Here is a 26,646-nt window from a genome sequence, read left to right on the forward strand (position 1 = left end):
GGTGGAGGTGTTGAGAACCACTGATGTTTAAAACCAGCACATGAAATATCAGCAAAATCAAAGTCTAAAATAACGTGATAAGCCCACAGGTTGAACACCCTGAATGATCAGTGTCAGAGCCAGCAGTTTGGGGCTTGGCTGGATCCAGAGCTCCTTTCAGGTTGCTCTGTGAAGATCATTACTCAGGCATGTCTGAGTTCCTCTGTGTGGTGAGGGCGTGACACGGTGAAATGTGTCCCCAGCCAGTCAGTGCTAGAGCCTGGCTGTGTCACTGATCCATCCTGGGCCAGAAGTGACGGAAGGAAGCCATAATAAAAGCTGAGACAAAAGGGAATCAAAGCCTGGGCCTTTAGTGCGGAGAGGTGCAGAAATCTACCATGTAACAAACAAAGTAACTGCAGAGATGGCAGGAGAGCCGAGGGAGAGAAAACGGGGAGCTAGGATGCCAGCGGGCATGGCCAGCCTCTGCTGAGTGTGAGGCAGCAGCTGTCAACTGTCTGGCCACAGAGACAGCAAAGGAGGGGCTGGCATGGCAGAGGCAGCCAACCGGGAGGGCAGCACCTGTCCAGCATCTGCCTCGCGGCCATGGAACACCTACAAGCAGTCCACAAAACTGATGGCACCTGCCTAGCAACATAAGGAGCTGCTCTCCCAGAAGAGCACAGAAGAATGACCATGGGTGGCAGTTTGACACCAGCTGTGGATCTTGTAGAAGGCTTTGGATAAAGGGAAGTGAACCAAAACTGCTGTGCCTGGATGTCTTGTGATGCTGTCCCTCATAAACTGCTAATAGCAAAGAAAGAAAAGAATATGGCTGGGAATTTCTTTCAGAATTGAAATGGCGTATGTATGGAAGCAGAAAATGTACTTCAGCTGGTAAAATTCTTGGCCTTGTTTGGGTGACTCTTCCTTTATCAACTCATGTAGGTGTTACAATGTGCTGCAGTAAGTTTCTCGTACCCTATGAAGACCACAGGATTTCTTGTCAGATAGAGTTTAGTTACGTGTTACTTGCTTTGCCTTTTTACTTTGTACTGCTGCCTTTGGTGATCCTAGAGGTGAATTCTTGTAATGAAGTGATTACATCAGGATCTTCAGGATACCCAGGATCTTCAGCGCCGTGTTCCGGCTCACCACACGCTGCTCTTTCGTGCATTACTGAACACGAGCGGCGGCCGCAGCGCTCCCTGAGCACCGCCCCTGGGCTCTGAGGGCGGCGCAGGGCGCTGCCCCCCCCGCGCCGCCAGGGGGCGCCAGTGCCGGGCGGGCGGCGCGTGGCCCCTCGTGGCCACCGTCCGGCCCCGCCCCCTCGTCCTGCTGCTCCCGCTTCCGGCGGCGGCGGCAGGGGGCGCTGTGGCGCTGCCCCCCCCCGTCCCGGCCTGCCCCGCGCCGCCGCGCCCCGCCCCTGCCGAGGCGGGCGGGAGGAGCGGGTGCCACGTCCGTGGGGGCCTGCCCTGCCCTGCCTGCCTGCACTGCCCTGCCTGCCTGCCGGCCCGCCCGCCGCCATGGGCGCCTCGCAGAGCGTCGACATCCCCGGCGGCGGCACCGAGGGCTACCACGTCCTGAGGGTGAGGGCCGCGGCGCGCGGCGGGAGGGGAGGGGGCGGCCCCGCGGCCGTTAGGGCCTCGCGGCCTCTCCCCTGCCCGGGGGCTCCCGGCGGCACCGCGGGGCAGCAGCGGCCGGGGCCGGGGCCGGGGCCGGGGCTGGGCTCCCGCGGCCCGGGGGGCTCCCGGCGGGGCGGCGCTGCGGCCTGCGGGCGGCGCGCGAGGAGCGGCCGGCTCCGGGAGCGCCTCTGCGGGCCCTGGGGGGGCCTGGAGGCCAACGGCCGGTGCGAGGGCACCCTCACGGCACCCTCCGGGCGGGCGCTGCTGTGGAGGAGCTCGTTTGCGCCTGGTTTTACCGCGTCAGCTCCCCGACTCGGGCTGGCCCCGCGTGCCAGGGGTGTGAAGGAGCTGCAGAAGCGTGCCCGTGTGGATTAGTGCTTCTTTGACTTGGTGTGGCTGTTAGCGGTGAGCTACAGCTGTACGTAGGGGAAGAACAGAGGTCGTCTCTTAGGTGTTAAAATGTTGGGTGATGCTTTTGGAAAGCAAATGTTGATATTCTGATAACACCTATTCGTCTGGTAGAAAATTTCCCATGTAAGCTGAAGTCATGGGGGTCTTTGTTTCTCCTTTATAATGTTAGTAATATATAACAATCCATTTTGGATTTTCCTTTCCTCCACAAAATACCTTGTTTTAGGATGGCGGGTGAAAAAGGCATGTTGTGGAAGACACTTACTCTTTAGAATGGAATAGCGTAAATACTATCTTCTTACTTTCAGGGGCCGTAAAATAAGTAAGTGGCTTGCAGTTAGAATGTCAGCTCTGTCAGATTCAGCAGTTCATGTGGTTTGGTCAAAGCTTGTTAGTAAACTGAGGTGCATCTCTTCTGTGAAGCACAATCTGCTTCTTTATTATAATCCTACTTGAATCTGGCAACTTTGTTTTCATTTAGGCACCTTCTGGTTGTAATGGTTTTGCTGTGACTTGAGGTGGCAGTGTTTGATTACTGGTCTCTAACTATAATTGGTAGGTGCACGTTGAAGAAGTTGATTTGTGAGAGGACCGCCAGTTTTCCATTAAATACAGGAAAGGACCTGCAGGCTGTTGCAAGCAGACTGATGTTTCTGTTTTTCACTACTTTATCTTCCTGCTGAGTCTTCAGATGCCACGACAATGAACAATTATTCTTCCTGTTGATAGGCATCTTAAATTGTACCACGATCGCAGCCTAATAGGAGCAAGGCCGGTGCTTATACGTTGTTAGGTTTGTAGTTTCAAAGTTGAGAAAAGCTTTGAAGCTTCATAAAATTATAATTTGTAATGTTTAAATTGAAATGTATGTGAGCAGAATTTCCCAACTTAGTTTCCCCAAGCTGAGCTGTGCAGTTGGTGTTCTGTAGCAAGGTGCTCAGCTCCTGCTGCTGGAGGAGCTCTGCACAAATACTTGGCCTGTCTGTGTGGCCCAGCCTCTGGCAGCGCGTTGAGCAGTGGTCTTGCTGTCTTCTACTTTATACTCAAGCTCAAACGTGAGTTCTGAGCTCGGTGTTTTACTCACGTAAATCAGACTGGCGGGCCTGGGAGCCACACAGAAGCTGCCCAGGCAGCTGCACGTCACGGGTTTCTGACAGCGAGCCTTCCAGACCGCACCGGCTGCCTCCCTGCGGGGCTGGTAGCAAGTGCCATTCCCGTCACTCCGAGCAGGACCAGAACAGAGAGCCAAGGGAATAATACAGACTTTTTAATCACTAATTTCTCACTTCTTTTCACTTTCCTTTAAAAGATTACTTGAGTCTTTTTGGCAGCTCCTGCTAATATGCAATGCAGCATTGCTTTCATTGTGGGCTTTTTTATCAGTGCACTTGTAACAGGAAATATGAACCCTCCAGGACTGAAGCGTTGTAGAAGGAAAGCAATTTCATCACACTCATCCCCGATGGGACAAGCTGCTGTGGATTGCGCTGTTGGGGTTCCTAGGCACTGAAATGTAGCTTTTTTTTTTTTCTTAAGATGGAGATAAAGTTGCAGACTGTTTTGTTGCCATCACCCCTTCACGGGTACACCTAATGATCTGTCTGTCCTGTGTTTGAATCAGTTCTTTAGAACATGTTTTTATTCGTTATACACAATTCTGCTGTTAGGCTTTCATTTACTGGATTGTGTAATGTGCTGATAAATCTTGTGTTTAACCAGTGCCTCCCCAGCTGATAGCGTGCACTGTTACTTAACTCTGGGGATTTTCACCATTGCTTCTTCTTACATTGGAAACACTTTTTAACATACAATTACGTGGTGGATTAGGGCGACTGTCTGCCTCTGTGTATTCTCAGTAGACACTTATGTCTGCTCTTCAAATCAGATTGAAGTGTAATTTTGAAAAACTTTACTGTCCAGCATTGCAAATGCAAAACTGCTATAGTTTGCCCACGCTCAATTTGACAATTTTTTCAAAAATAAACAATACAATAATTTTTATCTTCTAGAGGTCTGTATGTTGCTGTGTCATATGCTGTTCTCACAAAAAGATAAGTGAACCACCATGCCTGAAGTTTAGATTTCTAACTTTTGCTTCGGTTTGTTATAGTAGAGATGCAAGTATGTAGCCATGAAGAGGATTCTTCTTTTCTAAAGGGGGCTCGGTTTTTAAGTGCTCAGTGTGAATGCTCTGTGTTAAAAGTAAAACTTGGTGCTGTGCGGAGGGAATCTATTTTCTTGTAAAAAGCTTATAAAGCTTTTTCTCTTAAAAGCTGGTTGTTCATAAGGAAATTCAATACAGTTATACTGTGTAATGTGTTATAATAGCTGACAAATAAAATTGGTTATAAGCCCTAACAGAGGAATTGCTCACAGGCTATACGTAATGAAGTTTTATTACCTATTACAGAACATGCAGAAGAACTACAAAAAAAAAACTTTATTCAGCATTTTGTTGGTAATAAAGTAAATATTACTTAGGATTTCTTGTTTGGAAAAAAAAAAATGCTTTGAAGCTTTTGCTCCCTAGAAGTTGTGTATTTAGTGCTTGCAGCCAAGCTCTGAAAGGTTTAAGTGGACACTAGTGTAAGATGTGACTTTCAAAAGTGACGAGAGCCTTCATCTGCTTTTGAGAATCATGGTTTCCATGCCTAATTCCATGTGCTGTAGCATCGGAGGCTCAGGGCTTAAAATTGTGACCACTGTGTTGCTAAGCAGTCATACTGTAATGTGTGAAATAAATATATACTATGTAGTTACAAGGGATAGTGTTGAGAAGGGGTTTTAGCAAGAAGAAATACTATGTATTTACTGAAAAAGAAATCTTATTTGTTGTACAGATTATTATTAGTGTCTTGACCTTGAAACTTTTTCCTTGCTTAATTCTTGACAGTGAATTAAAAGTGAAGTAAGTAGTGCGTGTGATGTATGTGCTCAGCAGTCCTGCTGTCTGGGTGCTGCCTCCTTGGTGAGAAGCTGAGGGCCTGCAGCATTATATGAGGCTGGAAGGGCCATAAAGCCCTTTTCTACCTTCTGACTTTCGGCATTCCTGATATTTTCTTTGCTTGCTCTTACAAGCCTCTGGTGGCAGCAGTTCCACAGCTCCTCTTGGTAGTCTATTGCACTGCTTTTCTGTACTCACAGAAAGTCAGGGCATTTACCCACAGGTGGCTGTAACTTACACGGCTGCAGTAACAGCTGGCTTTTAGGGAATTAGGCTTCCTAAGCTGCTGTGGATGGTATCTTGCCTGCACTCGCATCTGTTGTAAGTGGCAATACTTGGTGTTTTTTTTTTCTCAGTCCTTACTCGATTATAAAGGCTGGTTACTGACCGACTTGGGAAATACAAGCAGAGAAGCACAAAGCGGGATTGCTCAGGAGGCCCAGAATTTATGTACCTATAAATGGAACCTTTATTTCCATCACTAGCAGCAAGGTTCCTGTGCCTTCGTGTTTCCTACGACACCTAGTTACCCTTCATTGCTGTAGTTCGTGACCAGGGCTTGGAGCAGAAAGCTGTGCTGTGTGCGTGGCGCTGTGCAGCGGTGGTGGCAGATGGATGGCTGAAAACGCGATGGCGCAGCGTGGGAGCTGTGTGGGGTCACTGCTGGTGTCACGCAGGGCTGAGCGTGCTGCTTCTTCAAGGGGGAGAACTCTCACGTGGAACAAGTGCAGCACTTAGGGGTTTTGCTGGGACCATCAGGCATGAAAATGCTTTTCCATCAGTGGCATCGGGCCCAAACAAGCTAGGGAAATATGAAACTTTGTGACTGAACCTGTACATCACAGGATGAGGACACGCGGTGACAGAAGGGGTAGAGGTACACATGTTTGTGTGATTTATGCAGTTATAAGAGCTTGATTACTTTCAGAGACAGCTTCCTGGCGGTTTCTGCAAGCACTTTTACAAACAGACCGTGTAAAGATGTTCAGGGTTCAGATGGATATGGGGGAAAGTGTTCAACATCTACAGATAATTTCTGCGGACTAATCATTCAGAACTTGGAAGCTCTCACTGTGCCTTCATCAGTTTTGGGCAGACTGTAAGTAATGTACTTAGAATACCAAATCCATACGTTTCATGTGTCAGTGAGCTTGACATTGATAGATGCTGAGTGTATGTAATTCTCATTTTTTGTAGGTTTTTCTAATTTTAAAAGATTACCTTACTGAATACTGGTCGCTGTTGGTTTAAAAGGTTCAGGATGTAATCTGTCATATGTGAGGTTGTGGTGGGAAGGATGTTGTGGCAGAGGGGTTGGGCTTTTTCTTCTTCTTTTAAGGAATGCATTTAGAAATGGAGGAAAATCTCTGAATGAAGAGCGGACCATGTCAGGGCTGCTTTTGCAGCTGTTTGCTGGCTGACATCTGGCTTTTCATGATTTCAAGGCCATGATGTGTATCTAGGTCTAACAATCTGGTATGTTATCTGAAGAAATGTATCGGGTTGCTGGGTTTACTCATTTTTCTTGATGAGGTTTAAGATGACATTTTCTGACTTCACGAGTTCTCCCAATAATTTCTGAAACCATCTGCTGATTTTGTTTAGGTGGAAAGCCTTCTTGTCAGGCATATTAGAAAATACAAAATGTGAGCATGAAATAGGTGGTGGAATGAGGGAGGGAGACCCTATAAAGCGTTTTTTTGTGCCCTCCCCAAACTGAGTAACAAACAGCACAAGCTCATCCTTCATTAGCTACTAGAAGAACCACATCTGAGGAAAGGATGTTTTGAATGACTTGAGTACAGGAGAAGCTTCAAGCCTGAGAATGCAATTATGGAACATGTCCATCGGAAACTGGAGTTCTTTACTGCTTTCATGAAACTGTTTGTTTAACCTTTCTTTGGTGGAAAAGCCTCGAGTACCTGACTTAGCAAGGTAATGCTCTCCGTATTTGAGCAGAATAATCACCCAGCCTCTCTGTAACATTTTTCATAAGCTACAGTTTCTGTTTGTGGACGCTGTTCCGAGGTTTTATGTTATTGGAAGTTTTAATACCTGAAGTTAAAGATGAGCTCTGGGTACAGTTCACTGAAGTCAAAGCAACACATCCTCAGTGTGCCCAGGAGTTTCTGTGCAATTGTGTCAGAGGGCCCGCCACATGGAGTGTAGCTTGTACTCTCACCCCTGACCCGGTGCGCAGCTCGCTCTCTTACCCCTAGTGACTCTTGGCAAGAGGTATCTCGAACCCACGGACTGGCCTCATAGCGTGGTGCAGTGCTTCTGGCTCGCTGGGCTGCGCTGGTGAGTGAGAGCTGTGGTCCCATGCAGTTAATAGCTGGCACCTGGGATAATACCTTTCATTTCCAAGGAGCATGCAGCTGTCTTGAAGAGACACTTCTGTAGACACACTTCAGGATCTTGTTGGAAATGTGGGTTTCTGTTATTTCTACCTCAGTTGTTTTTATTGCTTTGGCTGAGATAGTGTTGAATTTGTACTTGTTGGCTGCTTTATCAAATTTTGACAGCAATTAATGGAACTACTGATTCCAAATTATTTTTCGTTCATGTTTCGATTATGTGACACTGACATTCTAGGCTTCTGGCATCTGTTACAGAAGGCTATCCACAAGTAATCTGTGTTTTTTCCAAGCCCTGACATTGTGATTGTGTCAGGTGGAGATAAATAGTCTGACGCCAGTTTTAGTAGCAATCTAACTTCTTTCCATATTAGAATATTTTCTTTTAGATGACTCATCCTAAGAAAACTGAATTCCTGCAGAATCAGATTGGTATTGAACAAACTATCAGATTTGTGCCAGTTTTGTCAGATGGATTAACACGTAATATAAGAAACCACACTGTTAGGAATGATGCTTTTTAGAGCATTTGGAAGATGAATGTAGGATGTAAAAGAAAGCCAGCAAGTAAAATGAATCAATTGACAAGTAAAGATAGATACACTTTGCTCCAAAGGCTGTAGGAAAAATCTGACAACCATGTTGGAGTTTTTGTCTATATTGGCAATGCGTGTAACAGTGAAAAGCCAGCACTGGCAGAATATGTCTCTCAGTTGTTCCATTTGGAATTAAAAACATACTTTAAGATTCTGGGACAAATGCATATCCAACACTTAAGCCTGTCCTAGTGGGGTGGTTGAATTATTTGAGCTGCCATAGCTGCAACACTGCATCCTTCCCTTTTCTTGTGGCTTGCTGGTATGTTAATGAATCATAGGTTATACACATGCCCTCTATTTCTCAAGAATGTCAACAGGTGATGTTTAATCATGAGATAACAACCTCTGCTTATGCAGATTTAACTCTCCTTTTCCTCTAATAAGTGTAACATGAAAAACAGGGCCCAGTGTTGGTACTTGGGTAAAGATGCTGCTTTTTAACTAACTTTTTCAGAATTTGTTATGCTTGCCTATTGACCATAATGTCCTTTATTGAAATAAATGTCTGCAATTTAACTGCTACAGATGTTGAAGCAGTGCTTGTCCCAGTGGTTGTTTAGTGTTGTCCTTCCTCAATAAAATATAGTGATCTTTTTACACTTCCTAAGGGAGGTATTGTTTTGGTCCAAAAATTTATATCTGAACATGCTAAAAATGGTATGTACAAATATCAGTAGTTTCTAGAACTACACATAGCACAACCAGAAATATAATTCTAATCTATAAACCAGCATTGGTACGCTGTTGCTAAACTCTTGTTTCATTTTCTGTTAGGTACAAGAAAACTCACCAGGGCATAGGGCTGGATTGGAGCCATTCTTTGATTTTATTGTGTCTATTAATGGTTCGAGACTGGTAAGTGTGCTGCTATTTTATAATACTGACTGAATACAAGCAACATGTTGGGAATCTTATTTCTATAGATAAACAATTGTATTTATTTATATATATATATAATATTGATCCTTGGTCTAAAATTGGAATGCCTAATTACATCAGAAATCAATTTCCTTTACCTTATAATTGTATCAAAAATTGAGCTGGAGAGTAAGAGTGCAGACAGACATGCTCTCTGTGACCATTTCTGCCAGCAGAAGGTAATACTAGCTGTTGACCCACCTCTAGCTGCTTGTGCGAGTGCCCCCTCCAGTTCAGTCTGTAAAACTGCTTGTGTGAAAACTTGTGAACTCATTTCAGTCAAAACAAGTTGGTTGAAAGAACTGTTGTCAAAGCTGTTAGTTGGGCAGGAATCATGTGAGAAAGTTTTCAAGTTGAGCTGTTGTGAGACAGCAAACCATCAGAGCAGTGGAAAAAAACAGCTGTGGGTAAACTCTTCCAGTGAAGCTGGTTCAAGAAAGACTCTGCAAAGCTGCAGGGCATATCTAAGAACATATGGAAAGAGCTCAGAGTGGGATGAAGTATCCTATCTCTCCTGTGGAAATATCTGCTCTACTTTAAGTGATTTTGTTCTCTGGAAGCATGACAAGTAGGCCCTGTAGTTAGTTCTCAAAACTTGCTGTTTCAAATCAGTTTTCTGGCATTCTCATAATACAGATTTACTTGCAGAATTAAGAATTTGAATTGCACATTATGTCCTGCGTGGGTTTTGAGTAAACAGGTCCGTGTTTACATGGCCTAAGATTCCACTACCTGAGGACTGTTAAACTAATCAGAGCAACGTGTATGTCCATGTGCAAAATACAGTGCTGTATTAAATGCTAAGCTGGAGCCTGAAGTGGTGTAACTGAGTCTGTAACCAGGATGTCTGTGAGCAGTGCAACTTGGCTTTGGTCCCATGTGGGGCTGGTACGTGGCTTCACAATCTAGAGTTGGCTCATTCAGGGGTGCCTCAGTCCCTGTCCTCTGCTCCCTCTTGCCAGAGAGGCATTCCCAATGTCTTCTTGCAAACATGGCCTCAGATGCTGTTGATATACTGGTCCTTTAAAAAAAAAAAAAACACAACAGAAAACACAAACATCTATGATAGTTCCAAAAATGCTGTTGCTCTATGTTTTGAGTAACCAAAAAACAAGTTACTGGAGCTAGTTAATATCAGTGCATAAATTCTATCATTAATTACTTGAATGTTATAGGAATTGAATGTTTCTGATGTGAACTTTGTTACAGGTACCAAGTTTATGAATGGGAAACAGGAATATCTCCATATTTATATGTTAATTTCCCGTATATCATATCATATATAGGTTTAATTGAAGTGTTTTTACAATTGGAATATATGATCTATTACTGTGAAACCACAGTTTTTCTCTGGAGGTGTGTTATAGAATTGTGAAGGGACTGAAAGCTTGTTATGAAATAGCTGTAGAGATATATTCTGATAATGCTTAGTGTTTATAGGAATTCTGACATGCAATAGTGATCCTATAGAACTGGATGCTCACTGTGTTCAACGCTAAATCAAGCTCTTATTTCAACATTAACAGAATAAAGACAATGACACTCTCAAGGACCTGTTGAAAGCAAATGTTGAAAAACCTGTAAAAATGCTAGTGTACAGTAGCAAAACGCTGGAACTAAGAGAAACATCAGTGACCCCCAGCAACATGTGGGGTGGACAGGGCCTGCTGGGGGTGAGCATTCGTTTCTGCAGCTTCGATGGAGCCAACGAAAATGTATGGCATGTATTGGTATGTACAGACTTCCAAGTATTTTTCTGACTGCAAAAATATGTTGCTTACTGTTAATGTTTTTCAGTCTTTTTACAGAAAAGTAACTTGCAAGGGGGTATGCAAGCTATGAGATGAAATTGGTCTGTTTTCTGTTGGCTTTGTTTTTTGAAAGGCTTTTGAAGTAGAATTATGTTATCAAATCTCTTATCAGTGCTGTTGCACAGTATTCTGAACTCCTTGTGATAGTGTCTAATGAGACTGTCACCTCACTGCTGTTTTACTAGTTCAGTTTACTAGTTTCACTAACTGGGTTGAAAACTTAACGAGTTTGTCTCACTCAAAACTTGTGTGAAATGCATATGTAACTGTTCTGCTGCACTCTGGCTGTTTCGTAATTTTCCATCTTAAAACCAGGAAGTGGAACCAAATTCTCCTGCTGCATTGGCTGGACTCAGACCTCACAGTGACTATATCATTGGAGCAGATACTGTTATGAATGAGGTATGTACATATACATAAGTTATATACATATATATATGTAAGTAACATCTTGATTTTTTTTTGTTAAACTAGAAAACAGCACCTAGGCGGTTTGAAACATCTTCTATTCTGTCTGTTCGCTGCTAATTGAAGTAACTTGATACAAAGAGGAAGGTGTTCTGGCATGTTGCCCCTGCATTGTGCTTAAATGCAATTCTGGAAATAAAAATTGCTCTTAAATATCATTACGAAGTCAGATGTAAACATTTTGTACTCTAATGTTAATATATCAAATAGCAGATTTAAGATATGGGGTTGTCCCACATGTGTTCTGAGTTGTGCCAGCAAAGCACTTAAAGTTGTCCTTGTGATAAAACAGCAGCACCGCAACAACAGCACCGTGTAGGTTCTGTTACAGAAAGTTAGGACAAGGAAGATAATCATTCTCATATCAAGTGATAAAATAAGGACAAAAGAGCCCTCATTCATTATTATCCTTTTGCAGTCTGAAGATCTCTTCTCCCTTATTGAAACACATGAAGCAAAGCCATTAAAACTGTATGTATACAACACAGACACAGATAACTGTCGGGAAGTGGTGATTACTCCAAATTCTGCCTGGGGTGGAGAAGGCAGGTAAGAAAAAATATGTCATGGGAGCTGGGGCAAAGTGGGACAACTTTCTTATTAGCACTAGCCTAAAAGCTGCTTCCTTAAGTTCTCTGCAAAACTGGGAAAAGACTGTTCTTATATCCAAGGTGTTTCTGCTATAGTAAATTACATACATACTTGAAATTCAGATTTAGTTACTAATTGGGGGGATATATTTGCAGAGGAAATTAGCTAGTTCAAAAATGCACGGAGTGCAATGATTGCTTTCTGCATGAGACTTCAAATACACATTAGGCTGTAGTATATTCGTACAGTATCGCACTGTACCCAGAACAGGACTGCAAACAACAGGTGTGAGTTGAATGCAAAGGTATATTCCTGATACAGCTGCTTGGTTCAAATAACAATAAAACTTGTGCTAAATATTTATTGCTAAAAGCTACAGTTTCCTTTCTATTGTCTCATAACGATTACTTCTCCATAGAAAATGAGGCAATATTTAGCTTTTTCCTGTAAACACAGATATTTGTATAGAACTTATCTTGAAACCTGTTGGCATCTTGGGTCTTTCATGCATTTGCTTGATGTGCAGTTTGTAGTATAAAGTTGCTTTACTGACTTCTAAATGTTCATGTTTTAAAAGCCTAGGATGTGGCATTGGCTATGGGTATTTGCACAGGATACCTACACGCCCATTTGAAGAGGGAAAGAAAATCTCTCTCCCAGGACAGTTGCCTAGTGCATCTCTCAGTCCCCTCAAAGATGGCTTTACAGAGGTAAGTTGTAGTCACTCCTTTAGCTTCGTAAAATGGATTATGATGTTATCTTGCTTTTCTGCTTTTACTGGTTCTTGTGAAAACAAACCCTAATGATGTAACTTTTTTTTTTCTTTTGGAAAGGTTCAGCTGTCATCAGTTAATCCCTCGCCAGCATTACCCCCTGGGCCAGCAGGACTTGAACAGAGTCTCTCCGGACTTTCAATTAGTTCACCCTCAACTACTGTCAGTAATGTTCTCAGTACAGGTTAGTGTGGAAGTAACTAACTTCTGAAATGCATAGGTATATTGACGTGTTTTTTTTTTCGATTCACAGGTGTTTCCATGTATTTAATAAAAGGGAGAAGAGGGACTCTTCCCCCAAACTTCTCTCTTCCCAAAACTTTTCTTAACAACAAAGGCTGTAATAGTTATATTCTCTTTAACACAAGCATAACACAAGCACTGCTCACAAAAGATTTGGTAACTTCTATCAGAAATGTGTTATTTTAAATAATGATTTTCTTCGTCAGTGTTGTACAGTTATTTAAGGCATGTGTTCCCTTGAGGAAGGGAGGTGAAGTGTTGTATGCTTAAAATTAGTGTTGTTTTCCTGTATACTCCACCAGGTGTTCCAACAGTTCCATTATTACCACCACAAGTCAGTCAGTCCCTTACTTCTGTGCCACCAGTTAATCCAGCAACTACATTACCAGGTGAGTAGGTAACATTTAAAACACTTCTGAAACAAAGGAGAAAGTGAAGAGTGTTGTCTTTTTCCACCCCTCTTTTGGGGCTGCAGGATGTAGCTTCGTACAGCTTAGGCATTTCATATCAGAACAATTTTATACAACCTCTGCAATGTTAGGAGCTTTTCTTTTTTATAGACATGCTGTGCACATGGTTCTAGCACAGAGGACTGAGTTAGCAAGAAAGCTCATAATCACTTACCTTTCAGGCCCCCCTGCACAACAGATGTAGCATTCTGGATTTCTATGGAAGGTATTAGCTGTGCTTGCAACGCTTCTTGATTTGATACATCGCTACTTGCCATACTTCATAAACGGTATGGTGCAAAATACTCTGGCAAGTAGCTTCAGAGTTCCTGTTTGTCCTTTTCGTTCAGACATAAAGACCGAAAAAAGATTCGGGAAGGCATACCTTGCCTGTTCCTACATTCCTTTCACCTATTAAAAATTCAGTTTTAGGAGGCTCCTTTTTAATGCTCAGATTGATCATTCTTAGTATAAGCAGAGGGCTAACAGTATAGAACTATATGTTGCAGTTACTGTTTCTGAATTATTTAGCAACTAAACTCTGTATAATAAAAGCAAGAGTCTGCCTCCAAAGTACTGTATGTTATTTCCTGATACTAAGTGTTTTGAGCACTAGTACTCCAGAAATATTTATAGTGGGTAAGATAAGTTTTGTATGGGATTTTGCCATGTAATTGATGCACTGGTACAGGACTCAGTCATGCACTTCCAAAACACTGAAGGAACTGTGTTTTGTTTTGTAGGCTATAAGAAATGTAGATAAAGGTTTTAAGTAATGCATGGAGGTATGGTCTGTAACATAGGAAATATTATGTAGGAGAGCTAAGTGCCTGCATACAAGAGCAGGGAACTTTAATCTTGTACTGCATATCTAAAGTAGTAAACCACTAAGGTTAGCTTCTGTTAATGTCTTCTCCTTTCCTGCATCCATAACCCTCTCCTCAAACAGCTGCAAATATGAATTTTTATTCCACCTTGTTCTTAGAACAGTACCATTGCCTTTTTGAAAGTTATTAGAATATTGCATTACAATTTCATGAGTATGGACATGCAAATTGTAAGCCTTAAATATATAGGAGGTTTAATATTTGAGTGAATTTGTGTGAAGTTCAGATTTTTTTCAGATTAAAAAAATCAAAGTTGCTTATAGCTGAACTGAAAGCTCTTTGACTCAGATGATGTCAGCCTTTGTGGCTAATAAATTCTCAGGTAGGTAAAGAAAGATGTTTTTTAATCAAAATTTGTGTACAGTTGCCTGTTTTTAGACTTTCTCCCTCCTCTCCCTGTTGCTACTGTAATATTAGCAATTTACCTCAGAATTAGACATCCTTGAACTAACTATAAAGTAGGAAGAAAGCCATTGTATCAGAAATGCAGCTCTTCTAAGACAGGAGAATCAGGAGGGGAAAGATGTTTTACAGCAAACACAATGATGAAGGGCCATGTGTTATGTTCATTGCATGTTTGTATTGTATTTTCAATCTTTCCTGACCTTGAAAGTTACTGTTTTGCCTTTTCTATATATTTTTGTTTAACTTCAATTATAAACTGAATAGAAAAGACTAAGAATAGTATTTCCGATCCTTCATACTGATTTTTTTTCCTGTATTTCATATTATGATCTTCTGACATTCAAACTAGGAATGGAAGGCTTCTGGTACAGTGCTGCAGTGAAACAACTATTTTTGTTAAAAGCTGAACTTTGAAATTAAAAAATGTTTATTCCTTAAAATAAGATTCTGCTTTCCTCAGGAAAATGTGAAAGATCGGGTTTGTGTATTTACTAGTCCTATCTTCCTGCAGTTGGTAACTTTTTTCATTGTGTAACTTGAAGTTGAAAGTCAAGTGAATTTGCATTTTTATATGTAAAGATGATGATCAAGATGTAAAGCAATATGAAACAACTTCAAATAATTAATAAGATCCCAGAGATGGGAACAAAAAAAAGCTTGAAATTTTCAACTGTCATTTTTCCACTTTCCTCTCAGGTCTGATGCCATTACCAGCAGGGCTTCCCAACCTGACTGATCTGTCCAAACTTAATTTACCGGCACCACACATCGTTCCAGAAATCATACAGCCTGGTAAGTGCTTCTGCAAACTGAAACATGGTAATAGCAGGTCTCTCCTTGATGATCTTTGACACTCTAATTTAGAACCATCTGGTGGAGTCCTGAAGAGGATAAATTGAACGTTTGCCGGAGATGGGAGTTGACATTAGTGCCCAGGTGGGGTAGGCAAGGAATATGTTTTGAGATAAACTAATTCTGAACTTGTGTCTGTGTTTAGTTGTTTCATCTCATATTACCTGATTTATAACCCCAGGAGAGATTGTCCTGTGCCAAGAAAGAAAGTATGTAGTTTTATGGGTAGAAGAAAATATGAGGTGTTCCCTTGTTTGCTGGACAAGGAGATTGAAGAACCCTGATTGAATGCCAAAAGTACTGAATAATGCTAGATTTATGGTTTTGAATAAGATAAAACTGCTGAAGGTGCATATGGAGCAAGCAAAAAGAAATTGAAAGCTTACATGAAGTAAGGTTCTCGTTAATTTCTTGTTTCTGGCAGTTTAAGTGAAAGCCAGTAAAATCTAATCATCAGTATTAATGTCTTAAAGTCCTAATCCTCTGCGGAGGTGGAAACAAACTTGAGTTTATCCTGATTCTTTGTCTCCGAAATCCAAAATGTATTGGGCTTTGAAACTCGTCTGCTGAATAAGTGCTGCAGGTATATCATGCTCACGCTCCTCTTGGAGAAGAGGTAGCCACTTGAAATTAAGTAGGGGATTAGAGAAGGGGAAGATTTTAAACAAAAACAGAATCTATCCAGATCTGTGATATGTAGCAGCTCACTGCCTTTTTTTTTTTTTAGGTTTGCCAACTCTTCCGTCTTTGCCACCTCTGAATCTAATGGGAATAACACCTCTATCAATGCCACCAAAATGTGTTCCCCTGCTTCCTTTGGTCACAGAGGTTTCTACAGTGCCTACAGATTTGCTTCCCTCCATGACTCAAGCCGGAAGCTTTTCCGTTGACCCTGGCACTACTGTAAATGTAGAACAGACCTCTACACTTACCTTGGATAGCACTACCCCAACTTCTAAGGTGACTATTGTTGACAAATCAAGTGAATCCTTGGCCGTTAATGAGAAAACATCTGGCACCACAGATACACAAGCTTCTGAATCATAACTCCAGATCACTGTTGGATTGGCTTGGTATTTATTTAGCCATGGGATACATATTTGAAGAGCAAACTATCATTAATTTCATACTAGTTTGTACTTAATCTTTAGGAATCCTGTAAATAATATGGAGGCATAATAAAAATAAAGGGGATTTATAAAGTGTGCTTGGTGGGTGGGGAGGAAGAGTACTGGTACTTAGCCAAAAAAAAAAATAAAATAAAATTCAAGGTGGTAAATAGAATTCCACTGCCAAACTTGGAGGTATATGTTTTTAATATAGCCTGATAGCCTTAGTCTGCTAGGCCTCTCCTTGCTTATTATTAGCAACTTTTGCTTCTGATAGAAATGAAGCAGTTTTTGCGTGTGACATTTACATACCATAGTTCTTGTCTTTGCAAGTATCTTGTTACTACAGTGGGGATGAGAATGTTTAGTCTGAGTTGTAAATTTTAACAGTGCAAAACTTCCACCTAAAGGTATTTCTATTAAAGTTGCTGAGTGACCTGTTAACTGACATCTTGTTATTCAGCTTGTACACAAATCTTTATTTTGAGCTCTTGAGAGATGCTCAAGCCATGTTTTGTGACCGCTGCTGCGTTGTTTCACACGCCCACTGTAAAATGGCATTTGGAAGGGAATGCAGGAAATGTTAAATGTAGCACACAATTTGGCACTTCATGACTACTGTAAGACAAATTAATGGATTAAGCATACATACAGCAATAAATTCCTGGAATTTTATCCCATGTGACAAAATAGCACGTTTATTTGCTTAATGCTTAAATTCTTTTAACTGTTTTGAGCTTAACTCTCAAGCACAAATCAGTGGAAGGGCTCCTGTCCAGAGGAACAGATCTAAGAGGGGAATGCCAGACTTCTAGTGCAGGTGGGGTCAGTAGAAGTGGTTAGATCTGTTGTAGCAATGAGTCATGAAATCTGCCTGCAAATGTTTCAAACTTGTTTTTTTTAAATTGATGTTCAGGATGAAAATTATAGATAAACTGTAGACATACACCTGTATAACCTGGTATGTGTGCTGTACTCCAGGTGATAGAGCCTCAGCTCCAGGTGTCACGTGCAGCTGATGTGGAAAACTTCTGTGCTGCTTCAGTCCTTCTATACTACTGGGATTTCATTTGTGTTTGTGTTTGCTACAAATATGTTCAAAGTATCATCAGCAAGCTGGAGACCAAGTCTGTCTCCACAGCCACAAAATCCCTTTCAGCAATGCAGTGTGCCTGCTCACTGTCTGGAAGGCGCATCTAATTGCTGATCGTAACATTTCAAAGAATTAGTTCAAGTGGAAGCCTTATCTAATACCTGTTGTCCTGTCTTATCTTTATCACTTAAGTATTTGTCTTTCTTTTGGCCCACTGCTGCATGTTTCCTCATCAGCTGTTATGCCTTTAAAGGTCTGTCAAATGCCCCAAAACCTTTACTTTTTCACACTGTGAGCAGTTTATTTTCTTAACTGCTTGGAGCCTCCTCTGCCTTGGTAAGTACAGGGCTCACTGTTTGTCAGAAATGTACTTTTTTATTTACTTTTGTAAATCCAGTGTCACATACCTCAGAATTAAACCTTGGAATGAGAATAAGGATATTCCCTCTTTTCTTTACTGTATACACAGAAAGTCTGTTAGTATGGAGCTTCATAAAGCCTTACAGGTCTAACAGTCCTTCCTGTAACTTTACAACCTTCCCCAGCTACAGTCCTCATCATTGTTATTTTCCTTCTTTAACCCAAGAGCAGTAGAAATAGAAGGTTTGTCATGTACCAAATTTAGAGCAATTGTTACCAAGATTGTAATTACTGATTGTAATCAGATGCCTTTTTTGTTATTGTTATAGGATGGCACAGTGTCCTTTAGAGTAATATCTGAGGTTAGCTGGTATGTTTCTATGCTTTCCAACTGCAAGCTGCAAACTTTCATAGTTGTGCAGTTCTCTCTAATAGCAGAAACAAATCAGAATGCTTAGTCTGAAGTCATGCGCTTCTGTTACTTAAAGCAATCAAGAAGAGACCTTAATATATCCAGCATCCTGATAGGTGTGAGTGGTGGAAGCAAGGCAGTGTGTAAGTGTAGTCATCAGCAGTTCTGCTAAAGACAACACAGCTTCAAACTTGGAGACGATTCAATGGTGCAGAATTTAAGCTCTAATCTCCCAGCTAAGAAGTCATTAAAAGTGAGAATCAAAACCAAAAACCTGTCACTTAGAATAGAAGTGAGGACCTGAACTCCTACTATTGTACTCTGTCCTTGTGTTTTGATTTCCTTAGCTTGATTTAGGGAAATCATAGCTTAATCACTTCGTGGCAAGGGTCTTTAATGACTTTTTCCCCTTAAAAAGAGTAAGCAGGAAGAAAGACTTAAGATACACGAAGGGACTGACAGCTACTCTAACCTTGTTTCCATGAGTTCATGCATTCAGCTGTTAATGAACAGTTATGAATAAGCACACCAGCGTTATTTTAAACATCAACATATGGAGTTCTTCCTGTGCTGACAGGAGACAAGAAGGTAGACATACCAAGAACATCTTAAGTCCTGCATATAATTAAGAATGATTAATGTGTATGTGACTTACTGGAAGATGGGAGTATTTTCCAGTTCCACAAAAGGCTGCAGTGGTGTTCAGTGGTTCAGATGTTTTTGTGGGTGCGGAGCATCTCTATGGCTCTGCTTGAGAAACCACAAGCACATGTCAAAGAGGTGCATTCTGCAGCTTGAGGCTCTGCTGCGGCTCCAGGAGACAGCTGCTGAGGCTACAAAGTCGAGATGCAAGTATGGATAAAGCATTAGTGATGATGAACGCTTCGTAGCTTTAGTGCGGCCATATAATGGGCTCTTTCTAACCCTGACGGCCATTTTTTTAAGCAACCCTGGCAAACATTAAACCTCACTGTCATGGTTGGAGCTCCAGTGTGTTGCCAGGAAATAGCTGTGCAGTGCCACGAGATGGCGTTCAATAGTTTATTTTTTGCTGAATTTGCAAGATTAGGCTTCATAATGATGGTGTTATCTTTTTTTCTTTCCCCTTTAGCAGCAGCAACTGTATTCAAATGGATGCCAGCTGGATGCTGTGTGATAGTACTTTGAGGAATTACAGATAACTGTAAAACCAACTGATTGAAGGCAGGAATGGGCTGAGCTTAAGCTATTTCTAAAATCCAGAATTTCGCTGGCAGCTTGTCAAGCTAACCAAGGGGCAGGATCAAAGTTTTGAAGAAAACAGATCCTTACAGGCAAGACTCATTTTAGATAGTGCAATGCTGAACGAGAAGCCTGGGTAATATCTGCAGCCTCTCTGTGATGTAAGTGCTGATATGGAATTAAATTTAAGGGGGCAGGATAAGGATCACTGATGTTTGATCATGATGTCTTGTCTTCCTCAATTATACACCAGGCTTTGTCTGTACAAGTCAAATAAATGTTGACAATCCCTCCCTATCACGGAGGCCTCACTGGCATCAAGCTCAGTTTTGGTTCGCCAGTTGGAGCTGGGCACCTAGAATCTGTCTTGTTTTAGATTTGAATCCTGTAATGGGTGTAGGCAAAAAGTAGACCGCAAAATATTTATACATTTGTAATTGTTTATAGTTCGTAAGTAATCTGTGCTTTGTCATCCTGCTCTGTACGTTCTTCAGAGCATTGCCAATGACTTATTATATATCTGTACAGCCCTGTGCTGGGCCTTCTAGTAAAAGCAAAAAATCTTTATGTGATTTGCCTACACTATCTGTGATGGAAACTTTTTTTTGCTGTAGTATGAGGAGCCAACACTCACCATAGTACTTTTTTTAAAGTGAATTAGTTAAGATGCAAGAATAACCTCAAAAAAACTGCTCACTTAATCAAACATAAAACTTCATTTACCATTGGTGATTCTTCAACAGCTCTGCTCGCCCTATCACCTGCCCCAGACAAAGAGATAAAGCTCCATAAAAGTTAAAGCATAGATATTTTGTAACATGGCAAGTTGCTAAGAGATTTGCAGATAGGAGCAGTAAGCTTAGTAAGGAACAAATACATCCTTTTCTAGAAGCCTCAACTCACGTTTATCCATAGGCCTTGTGAACACATTCAGTTGACAGTGTACAGCTAGCAAATCAGGATTTCACTCTGAGGGCCAACTGGTGTTTCTTAGGAACATCCTTTGCACGTTATTTCAGTTGTACGCTAATACCAAGGTGGTGTTTTTGTGATATACTTGGCACGAGCAACTGCATCAAGACTCGTAATTCAAAGGCCACAGCCCAGGCCCAGTCAGGACTGGCAGGTGGAGGCCTGTTCTGATCGAGAAAGGTTAAGGGGGGGGTTTCATGTTTTGTTACTTTACTCCTTGGCAAGAGTCCTCGTCGTCGTTCTGCAGCAGGAGAGTACAGTCCCATCTCTGTCCGTTGGCCACACACCTGCCTCTTCCACTGCCCCTTCTTGCACCTGCAAAGGCAGAATTTTGCCCTGAGAAAAGGCTGCAAACATGATTATGCTGCAGTTACAAGCTGAGTACAGCCCTACCAAATAGTCAAGTTCTCAGCCTTGGAACTTTTATCCTACAGGATCAGAAGATAAGTTTTTTCCTTTGTTGTGCAATGTAGTATTACCTTCTCAGCACAGTTTTGTGTATTTGTTGGGCTCAGCTAATCCTTAAAAGCTGCATTCCAGTGTTGCTCAGCTCACCCACAAGAGAGCTTCAGAGAGACCACAGAGGTCAGGCTCACCTTGGGCAACCTATGGCAACAGTGAAAGCCACTTCTGCCAACAAAACAACCCATTTTAATAACAGTTCTCATGTCCAAGAGCTGTTTACTCTTTGCAGGCAAGTGGCTGCAAATTCATATACTTTGTTCATGGAATTTGCAGCTTATAGGTGGGCTATGAAACCCCAGCAGAAACTACGAAATGAAACATAAGTGGTGAACCTAAGCTTCAAAGCCTGCATTTGACATAGGCTTGCTGGTGAGGTGAAAAGATTATGAAGATAAATCAAGATTTCACTTCAAGGACCCTTTCTCCACTATTAGTCATCAGTAAAAGCAATGTAGAGCTACAGGCTTTACGTTTGACTGGGGTGTTGAAACTATTGGGGTCACTGAGGGGTTGGCTTTTCTGGACTTTCTGGTGTGCTGCAAGGACACTTACAGCACTGCCTAGATCAAGCTCCTTGAAGATGTCTCTTCCCACTCATTGCAATCAAGCACCATCCTCTGCTGGCAGATTTCATGAACAAACAGCTCCTTTCACTGTTCTTGCTCATTAGATGAATGTTAGCCACAAATAACCAAGTATCTTAAACAAACACCACTACGTTCTCACCTGCTATTAGAGAAATAGCTTCAATTTCTCCATGCTGCAACGCGTGTGCTGTGTGTCGCACAGCTAGTTCAGTAGCTGAGATTAGCAGCATCCACCCTGCTACCATCTCTACCTTATCCTTCAAGCTGACTTCTCAAGAAATTCCATTTTCTGAATGTTCAGAATAGTCATCTTTAAAAACAAACTGAGCGCTTCAGACCTCCCATCGTGGAATTTCTACACACCCATAGTATGGGCTTGAAGATGTGCACTGATAGGGACTGGCACGTACCATCAGGCAATGCTTACACAATTTAAAGAAAAGATCTGGGAAATCAAGCTAACAGAGGAATAGCAAAGCTTGTTTAAGAAACATAAAAATTTGGAAGCAAATGTTGACATTTTTATAAACAGAGGCTCAATTTTAACAGTCAGTAGGCCCTAGTCAAGCTTAATCAACTATGTTAAAAGCTAGACTTGTAAGAAAAGATATGAGAAGTTATTTCACAACACTGTTTATGCCTGAAGGTGGGCTTGTGTTCACACGAAACAGAGAACAGAACAAATGAGGTCCCAGGCAGTGACACTGGTTTCCTAAGGCTCAGACGTCTGACATCAGGAGATGTTTTTGTACATATAAACGGTACTTGGATAAAATCCTGTTAGAAAACAACTACAACTGCTAAGAAAATAGAAACCAACTGGAAGCCTGTGTGTTGCCAAACAACATGCTGGGCACTCGAAATGGATGATGTTTTTAAAAAATAATATCTTTAATACCTTTTGTTTAAAGGTTACATTTTTATTTGAAATGTATTTCTTATCCATCTTACAAGTAACACCTGGTCAGAGAGAAGGGAAAAAAAAAAAAGTCTCTGGGAAGTACCTGATTAATAATGAAAAGGAACACACTGTTCCCAACCCACTTCTTGACCATTTTCCTTCCTAGCAACAAAAAAGTAATAAAAATAACATCCTTCTGAATTGCATTGTGCTTCTGAATATTTTTAGCTTTAAACTACATGTCACAAAGGAGTAGCAAGACTTTGGGGAATTCAGGGTGAAATAGCTAGAACCTTGAAGAATTGAGCCAAATATTTTTGAAATGCTTCTTGGGAACTACCATATCTCACTCACACGGAGATGTACTAGCATGGCCTTACCTGGCAGGTTCGGATTGCTGGAGTTCAGTATAAGCGTGGTCTGCTCCAGGGTCTCACCAGCTAGCAGCAGTACTTGCTTCAGCCTTGGACAACTCATCACCATCTCCCAGTAAGTACATCAACAGCCTCTTCTGCAAAGGACTTGCTGCCTCAGTGGCTGCTGACATATCCTGTGCTACAGAGGTAATATTGTAGGGTAAGGCCTGAGGGCATCTCAGATTCTTGTCTTTTTCCACTCCCATTTTTTTTTCTTTCCTTACTCACCCAAAGTCTGTGTTATTTCTGGGTGGTGCCATGCACTAGCACTCAGAAAGGGTAGCACAGGCTTGCTAAAAAAAAAAAAAGTTTTTTTTTTTTTGCTTGTTTGTTTTGTGGTGTGTAGGAAGAGAGAGACACTAAAAGAGATCTATTAAAGGACAGGGAAGTCAGATGGCTGTCTTGTTAATCAACGCATTTGGGCAACCTACTTGGCTCCTCCACAGAGCAGAGGGGTCCTACTGTCGCCACTTGCCTCAGACTCCTCAGTTGCTATCCTCCCAGGGAGAGCCAAGGCTTTCTGAACTTCTCAGGGCCCCAGCAGAAAGAAACAGACGCAGGCACCAACATCCACTGCCTGGTGGCCTGCACGCCCTGGTCACCCCCCCTGCAGAGCTCTGTGGCTGGGGTGGAAGCAGCGGGCTGGCCCAAGGGAGGGCCACGAGTCAGCTGATGGGAGAGAACCCACAGACACTGCTCTGCGCCCAACACCCGAGGCACCCCAAAGGCACACACAAGCAGTTTTCAAGTGGCAGGCTGCAATAGCAGCTTGCTTGCTCTCACACCTGTGTCGCCTGTTAGAGGAGAGACACCGTGCTCGCTTCACGGAGAACTCTCCAAAAGGATTAAGAGTAATAGAAAGCTGTTCTTATTGCGTACTGGGCTAACCGTGAGCAACCTCTGCTCCTGGCCTCACGCTGAGAACAGCCCAGGAGCGCATACAGTGCGGTTCAAGTACAAGGCCTTTGTTTCTAGCCCCAGGTCCTGTGCAAGGGGGAGTTTTGCTGCTTATCCAGCAGGTGTGCTTCACTAGAGAAGGGCGGTCAACAAGACCTGTATACAGCTCATTAAAAAAGGAAAAAAAAAAAAAAAGGAAAAAACAAACAAAACAAAACAAACAGTAAAAATGTGCTTTCTGAATTCAAACTGATTAGGCAACTAACAACTGATGCCCTCAGCTCCCTTCCGCAGCAGTCTGCAAGAGCTGTGCCTGTGCCTGTTGGGCCTTTCCAGACCCGCCCCCCAGCAGCCAGGGAGGCAGAGCCGGTGCTTGCCATTTTACCCACCTTTGGCAGGAAACAAAACAGCTGTTCAATCCTGACAGTGGGGCTCCCCAGCAGTTAAGCTACGATGGTTTTAAAAAATAATGTAATTGAAAATAATGTTTAGGGCAGTGGAAGGCAAAGCTAGATTTTAAAATTTGGTAAGACTTAAGTCACCAAAACTGAGAGCCGTAGGGCTTTTCTTCATAGCCATAGCCAGACAGGAACTCTGCTTCACAGCTAAGTCAGAGAGAAACCTTCCTGGAAAAGGGCATCTTTTTAGCTGGGCTAAAAAAAGAGACAGGTGGTTGCAGCTCTGGGCTGCTCACAAGCCGAGCACCTGTACTGGCTGCTGCCTTCAGTTCTTCAGGTCACCAGTGGCATTTCTCATTGCTGTTCAGCCACAGGGCGGTGTTAACTGCTTGAGCATTCAGACCAGTAATGTGAAAAAGCAGCATGAGCAGACATGCCATTCTGTGAAATTTATAAGCAGATGAAGACATTTATTTTGAGGAGGAACAACTTCTGAAATGATCCGTTCCCCTAGAAAGCTGAAACCGGGCTGACAGACTATCAGCTATCAGCTAGGCAGTGATAAAGGGGGAGGACAGCTGCAAGTCCCACCTCCTAGAACAGCGGCACAGACCCAAGTGGTCCAAGAAGGCTGCCTTAAAAAGATGGAAGTGCATTTACTATGGGTGATGTGGTCAGCGTGGTCCCTTGAACCTAAGCAAAGGAAACTTTAGACCAAATACTTGTAATAATTCCTATGTCTCAGATTAATCTGCACAACCATCCTAGCAGGGAAGCGTTCAAATCCCCTTTCAAAAATGACAAAACAAAGTCTTGGGTTCAGCAACCCAAAGAACAAGTCTGTGCTGAATTACTGGAGCAAGATGAAAAACAATTGCTGTTTTGTGGGATTCAGCTCGCTCTGCCCTCTTCATATCCAACAGAGTCTGCTCACAGCCACTGCAGTGCTCCTCTTTGAACTGGTTTGGCTCAGTGGGTGGACGGGCATTTAGTTAGCAGTGGTCACTGTGGAGGAAGGAGGGGTTGGAGACTCCTTATTCCACAAGCAGTTGCTGAGAACAGATTCCAGCTGGCTGCAAGCACTCCCACCAGGATGTGAGGCACATCCAGTCTGCAGTGAATGGTGGTCCTGAGCACACTTGTCAGCAGGCAAACACAAGCACCCTGGCACTGAAATGTATGGAGACATAGTCATTAATGTGGCACCTCATAGGAAAGAGCTGATTTTGCTGCAGTTTGCAGCAACAGATGTAAAAGGACTACACCCTCCAAAAATTTGAGTGCATTTGAGGCAGTAAGACATAATAAAAAGGAGCCTGAAGCCAATCAAAGACACAACTGAAAAGCAAAGTGGGACGTCGGTAAAAATAGACTGCTCCAAGGGCTGATTTTATTGCTGCTCAAAAAACAACAGCTACCTGCAGCAGGAGGGAGCTGGACTTTTTTGTGGCCTAGACAAAGCCAGCAGAGGAATGGATGCAATAGGCAGAGCTCTAACAGAGGCTGCTGCTCTAGCTGCTGACTTGACACTAAGGCCAGGCAAGATCAGCATGATCTTCCACTCTGACCTGCTGCAGGATGCCAGCCACAAAACATCACCAGGAATTCCTGTGCAAGCTCCACATTTCTGGATGAGCTGGAGGATATTTCAAGGCAGAAACCTCAGTTGATGGTGGTGGATATTCACCTACCACTATTAAAAGTCTTCCCATATATGCCTCACTAGAAATAAGAGGTGATCCTTTCCTCTCCGTTATGGCATTTGTAATACTGTGTGAAATGGCATTTTTTCAAGGCACACTGCATGAAGAGTGGCTTGCTTGACTGTTGGCCACACATTCACAGGTGTCTTTGCTGTCAGTTATTGATGCTATCAAGAAAGCTGCAACCCTTAAAAGGCTTCCAGCTGAATTTATGCTCCAGGCCAGGTACTTTCTCACTGCAGGGTAACTTTTACCATCAGATTTCACTGGAACAAGATGGCTTTAAAACTAGGAAAAAATGAATGAGGAAATCAGTGATACCAATTATACACCAAATGAAGATAAGCCCCTCTGTCTCATTAGCACCGTTTAATTATGCTTGGATGTAAATTCTAAATATAGCTCATGAGAATTCACAAGGGCAAGCATTTGCTTCCACTGTTGTAATTCTCCCCGTATCTAACACTTCTTTCGCCTATAAGATCAACAGTTTTAAGGACCTGTCTGCTTGAGTCATAAATAAATAAGATGCTGACACTCCACCCCTTTCTCAGCAGTGGCAAATGTTGTTAGGCAACGTCTTATCTCTGATATTTGCACTGCAGTGAGCATCCAAAGGTCTCAGCTGACTTCTCAGCTTCCCGTGGCGGGTCTGTGTGAACACATGGAGAGGACCCTGCCTCAGCAGCCTGTGTTCTTAACGAGGCAGAGGCAGTACATTGCCAACATGCACGAGTGTGTGTATTAATGCTGGTATATCCATCTAGCTAGACCTCTAAATGCAAAGCACCACATAACAA

The 26,646-nt window shown here is 42.4% G+C and overlaps 2 protein-coding genes across 3 annotated transcripts in view; both read left to right on the forward strand.

Moving 5' to 3' along the window:
* GAD1 (glutamate decarboxylase 1) overlaps positions 1-8,770 on the forward strand; it is a 53,062-nt gene extending 44,292 nt beyond the window's left edge. For both annotated transcript variants that reach the window (XM_083842468.1, XM_083842469.1), the window contains exon 19: positions 8,690-8,770. The gene's annotated coding sequence lies outside the window, so the exon portion shown is untranslated. The remainder of the gene's footprint in view (positions 1-8,689) is intronic.
* Positions 1,392-17,096, forward strand: GORASP2 (golgi reassembly stacking protein 2). The gene is made up of 10 exons (XM_083842497.1): positions 1,392-1,568; positions 8,690-8,770; positions 10,360-10,563; positions 10,960-11,046; positions 11,531-11,661; positions 12,281-12,413; positions 12,537-12,660; positions 13,022-13,108; positions 15,157-15,252; positions 16,040-17,096. The coding sequence occupies exons 1-10, from the start codon at positions 1,506-1,508 to the stop codon at positions 16,357-16,359; spliced, it is 1,326 nt and encodes a 441-aa protein (XP_083698623.1). The 5' UTR covers positions 1,392-1,505; the 3' UTR covers positions 16,360-17,096.
* Positions 17,097-26,646: the final 9,550 nt, after the last annotated feature.

The sequence above is a fragment of the Anser anser genome (assembly GCF_964211835.1).
Source record: "Anser anser genome assembly, chromosome: 6".
Lineage (NCBI taxonomy): Eukaryota > Metazoa > Chordata > Aves > Anseriformes > Anatidae > Anser > Anser anser.

Bases quoted from the DNA above. Each gene is read 5' to 3' on its own strand.
- GORASP2 (XM_083842497.1), top strand. From the start codon at position 1,506: ATGGGCGCCTCGCAGAGCGTCGACATCCCCGGCGGCGGCACCGAGGGC. The intron at 1,569-8,689 runs GTGAGGGCCGCG...ATTTTCTGTTAG, and splicing joins AGGGCTACCACGTCCTGAGG to GTACAAGAAAACTCACCAGG. The intron at 15,253-16,039 runs GTAAGTGCTTCT...TTTTTTTTTTAG, and splicing joins TCCAGAAATCATACAGCCTG to GTTTGCCAACTCTTCCGTCT.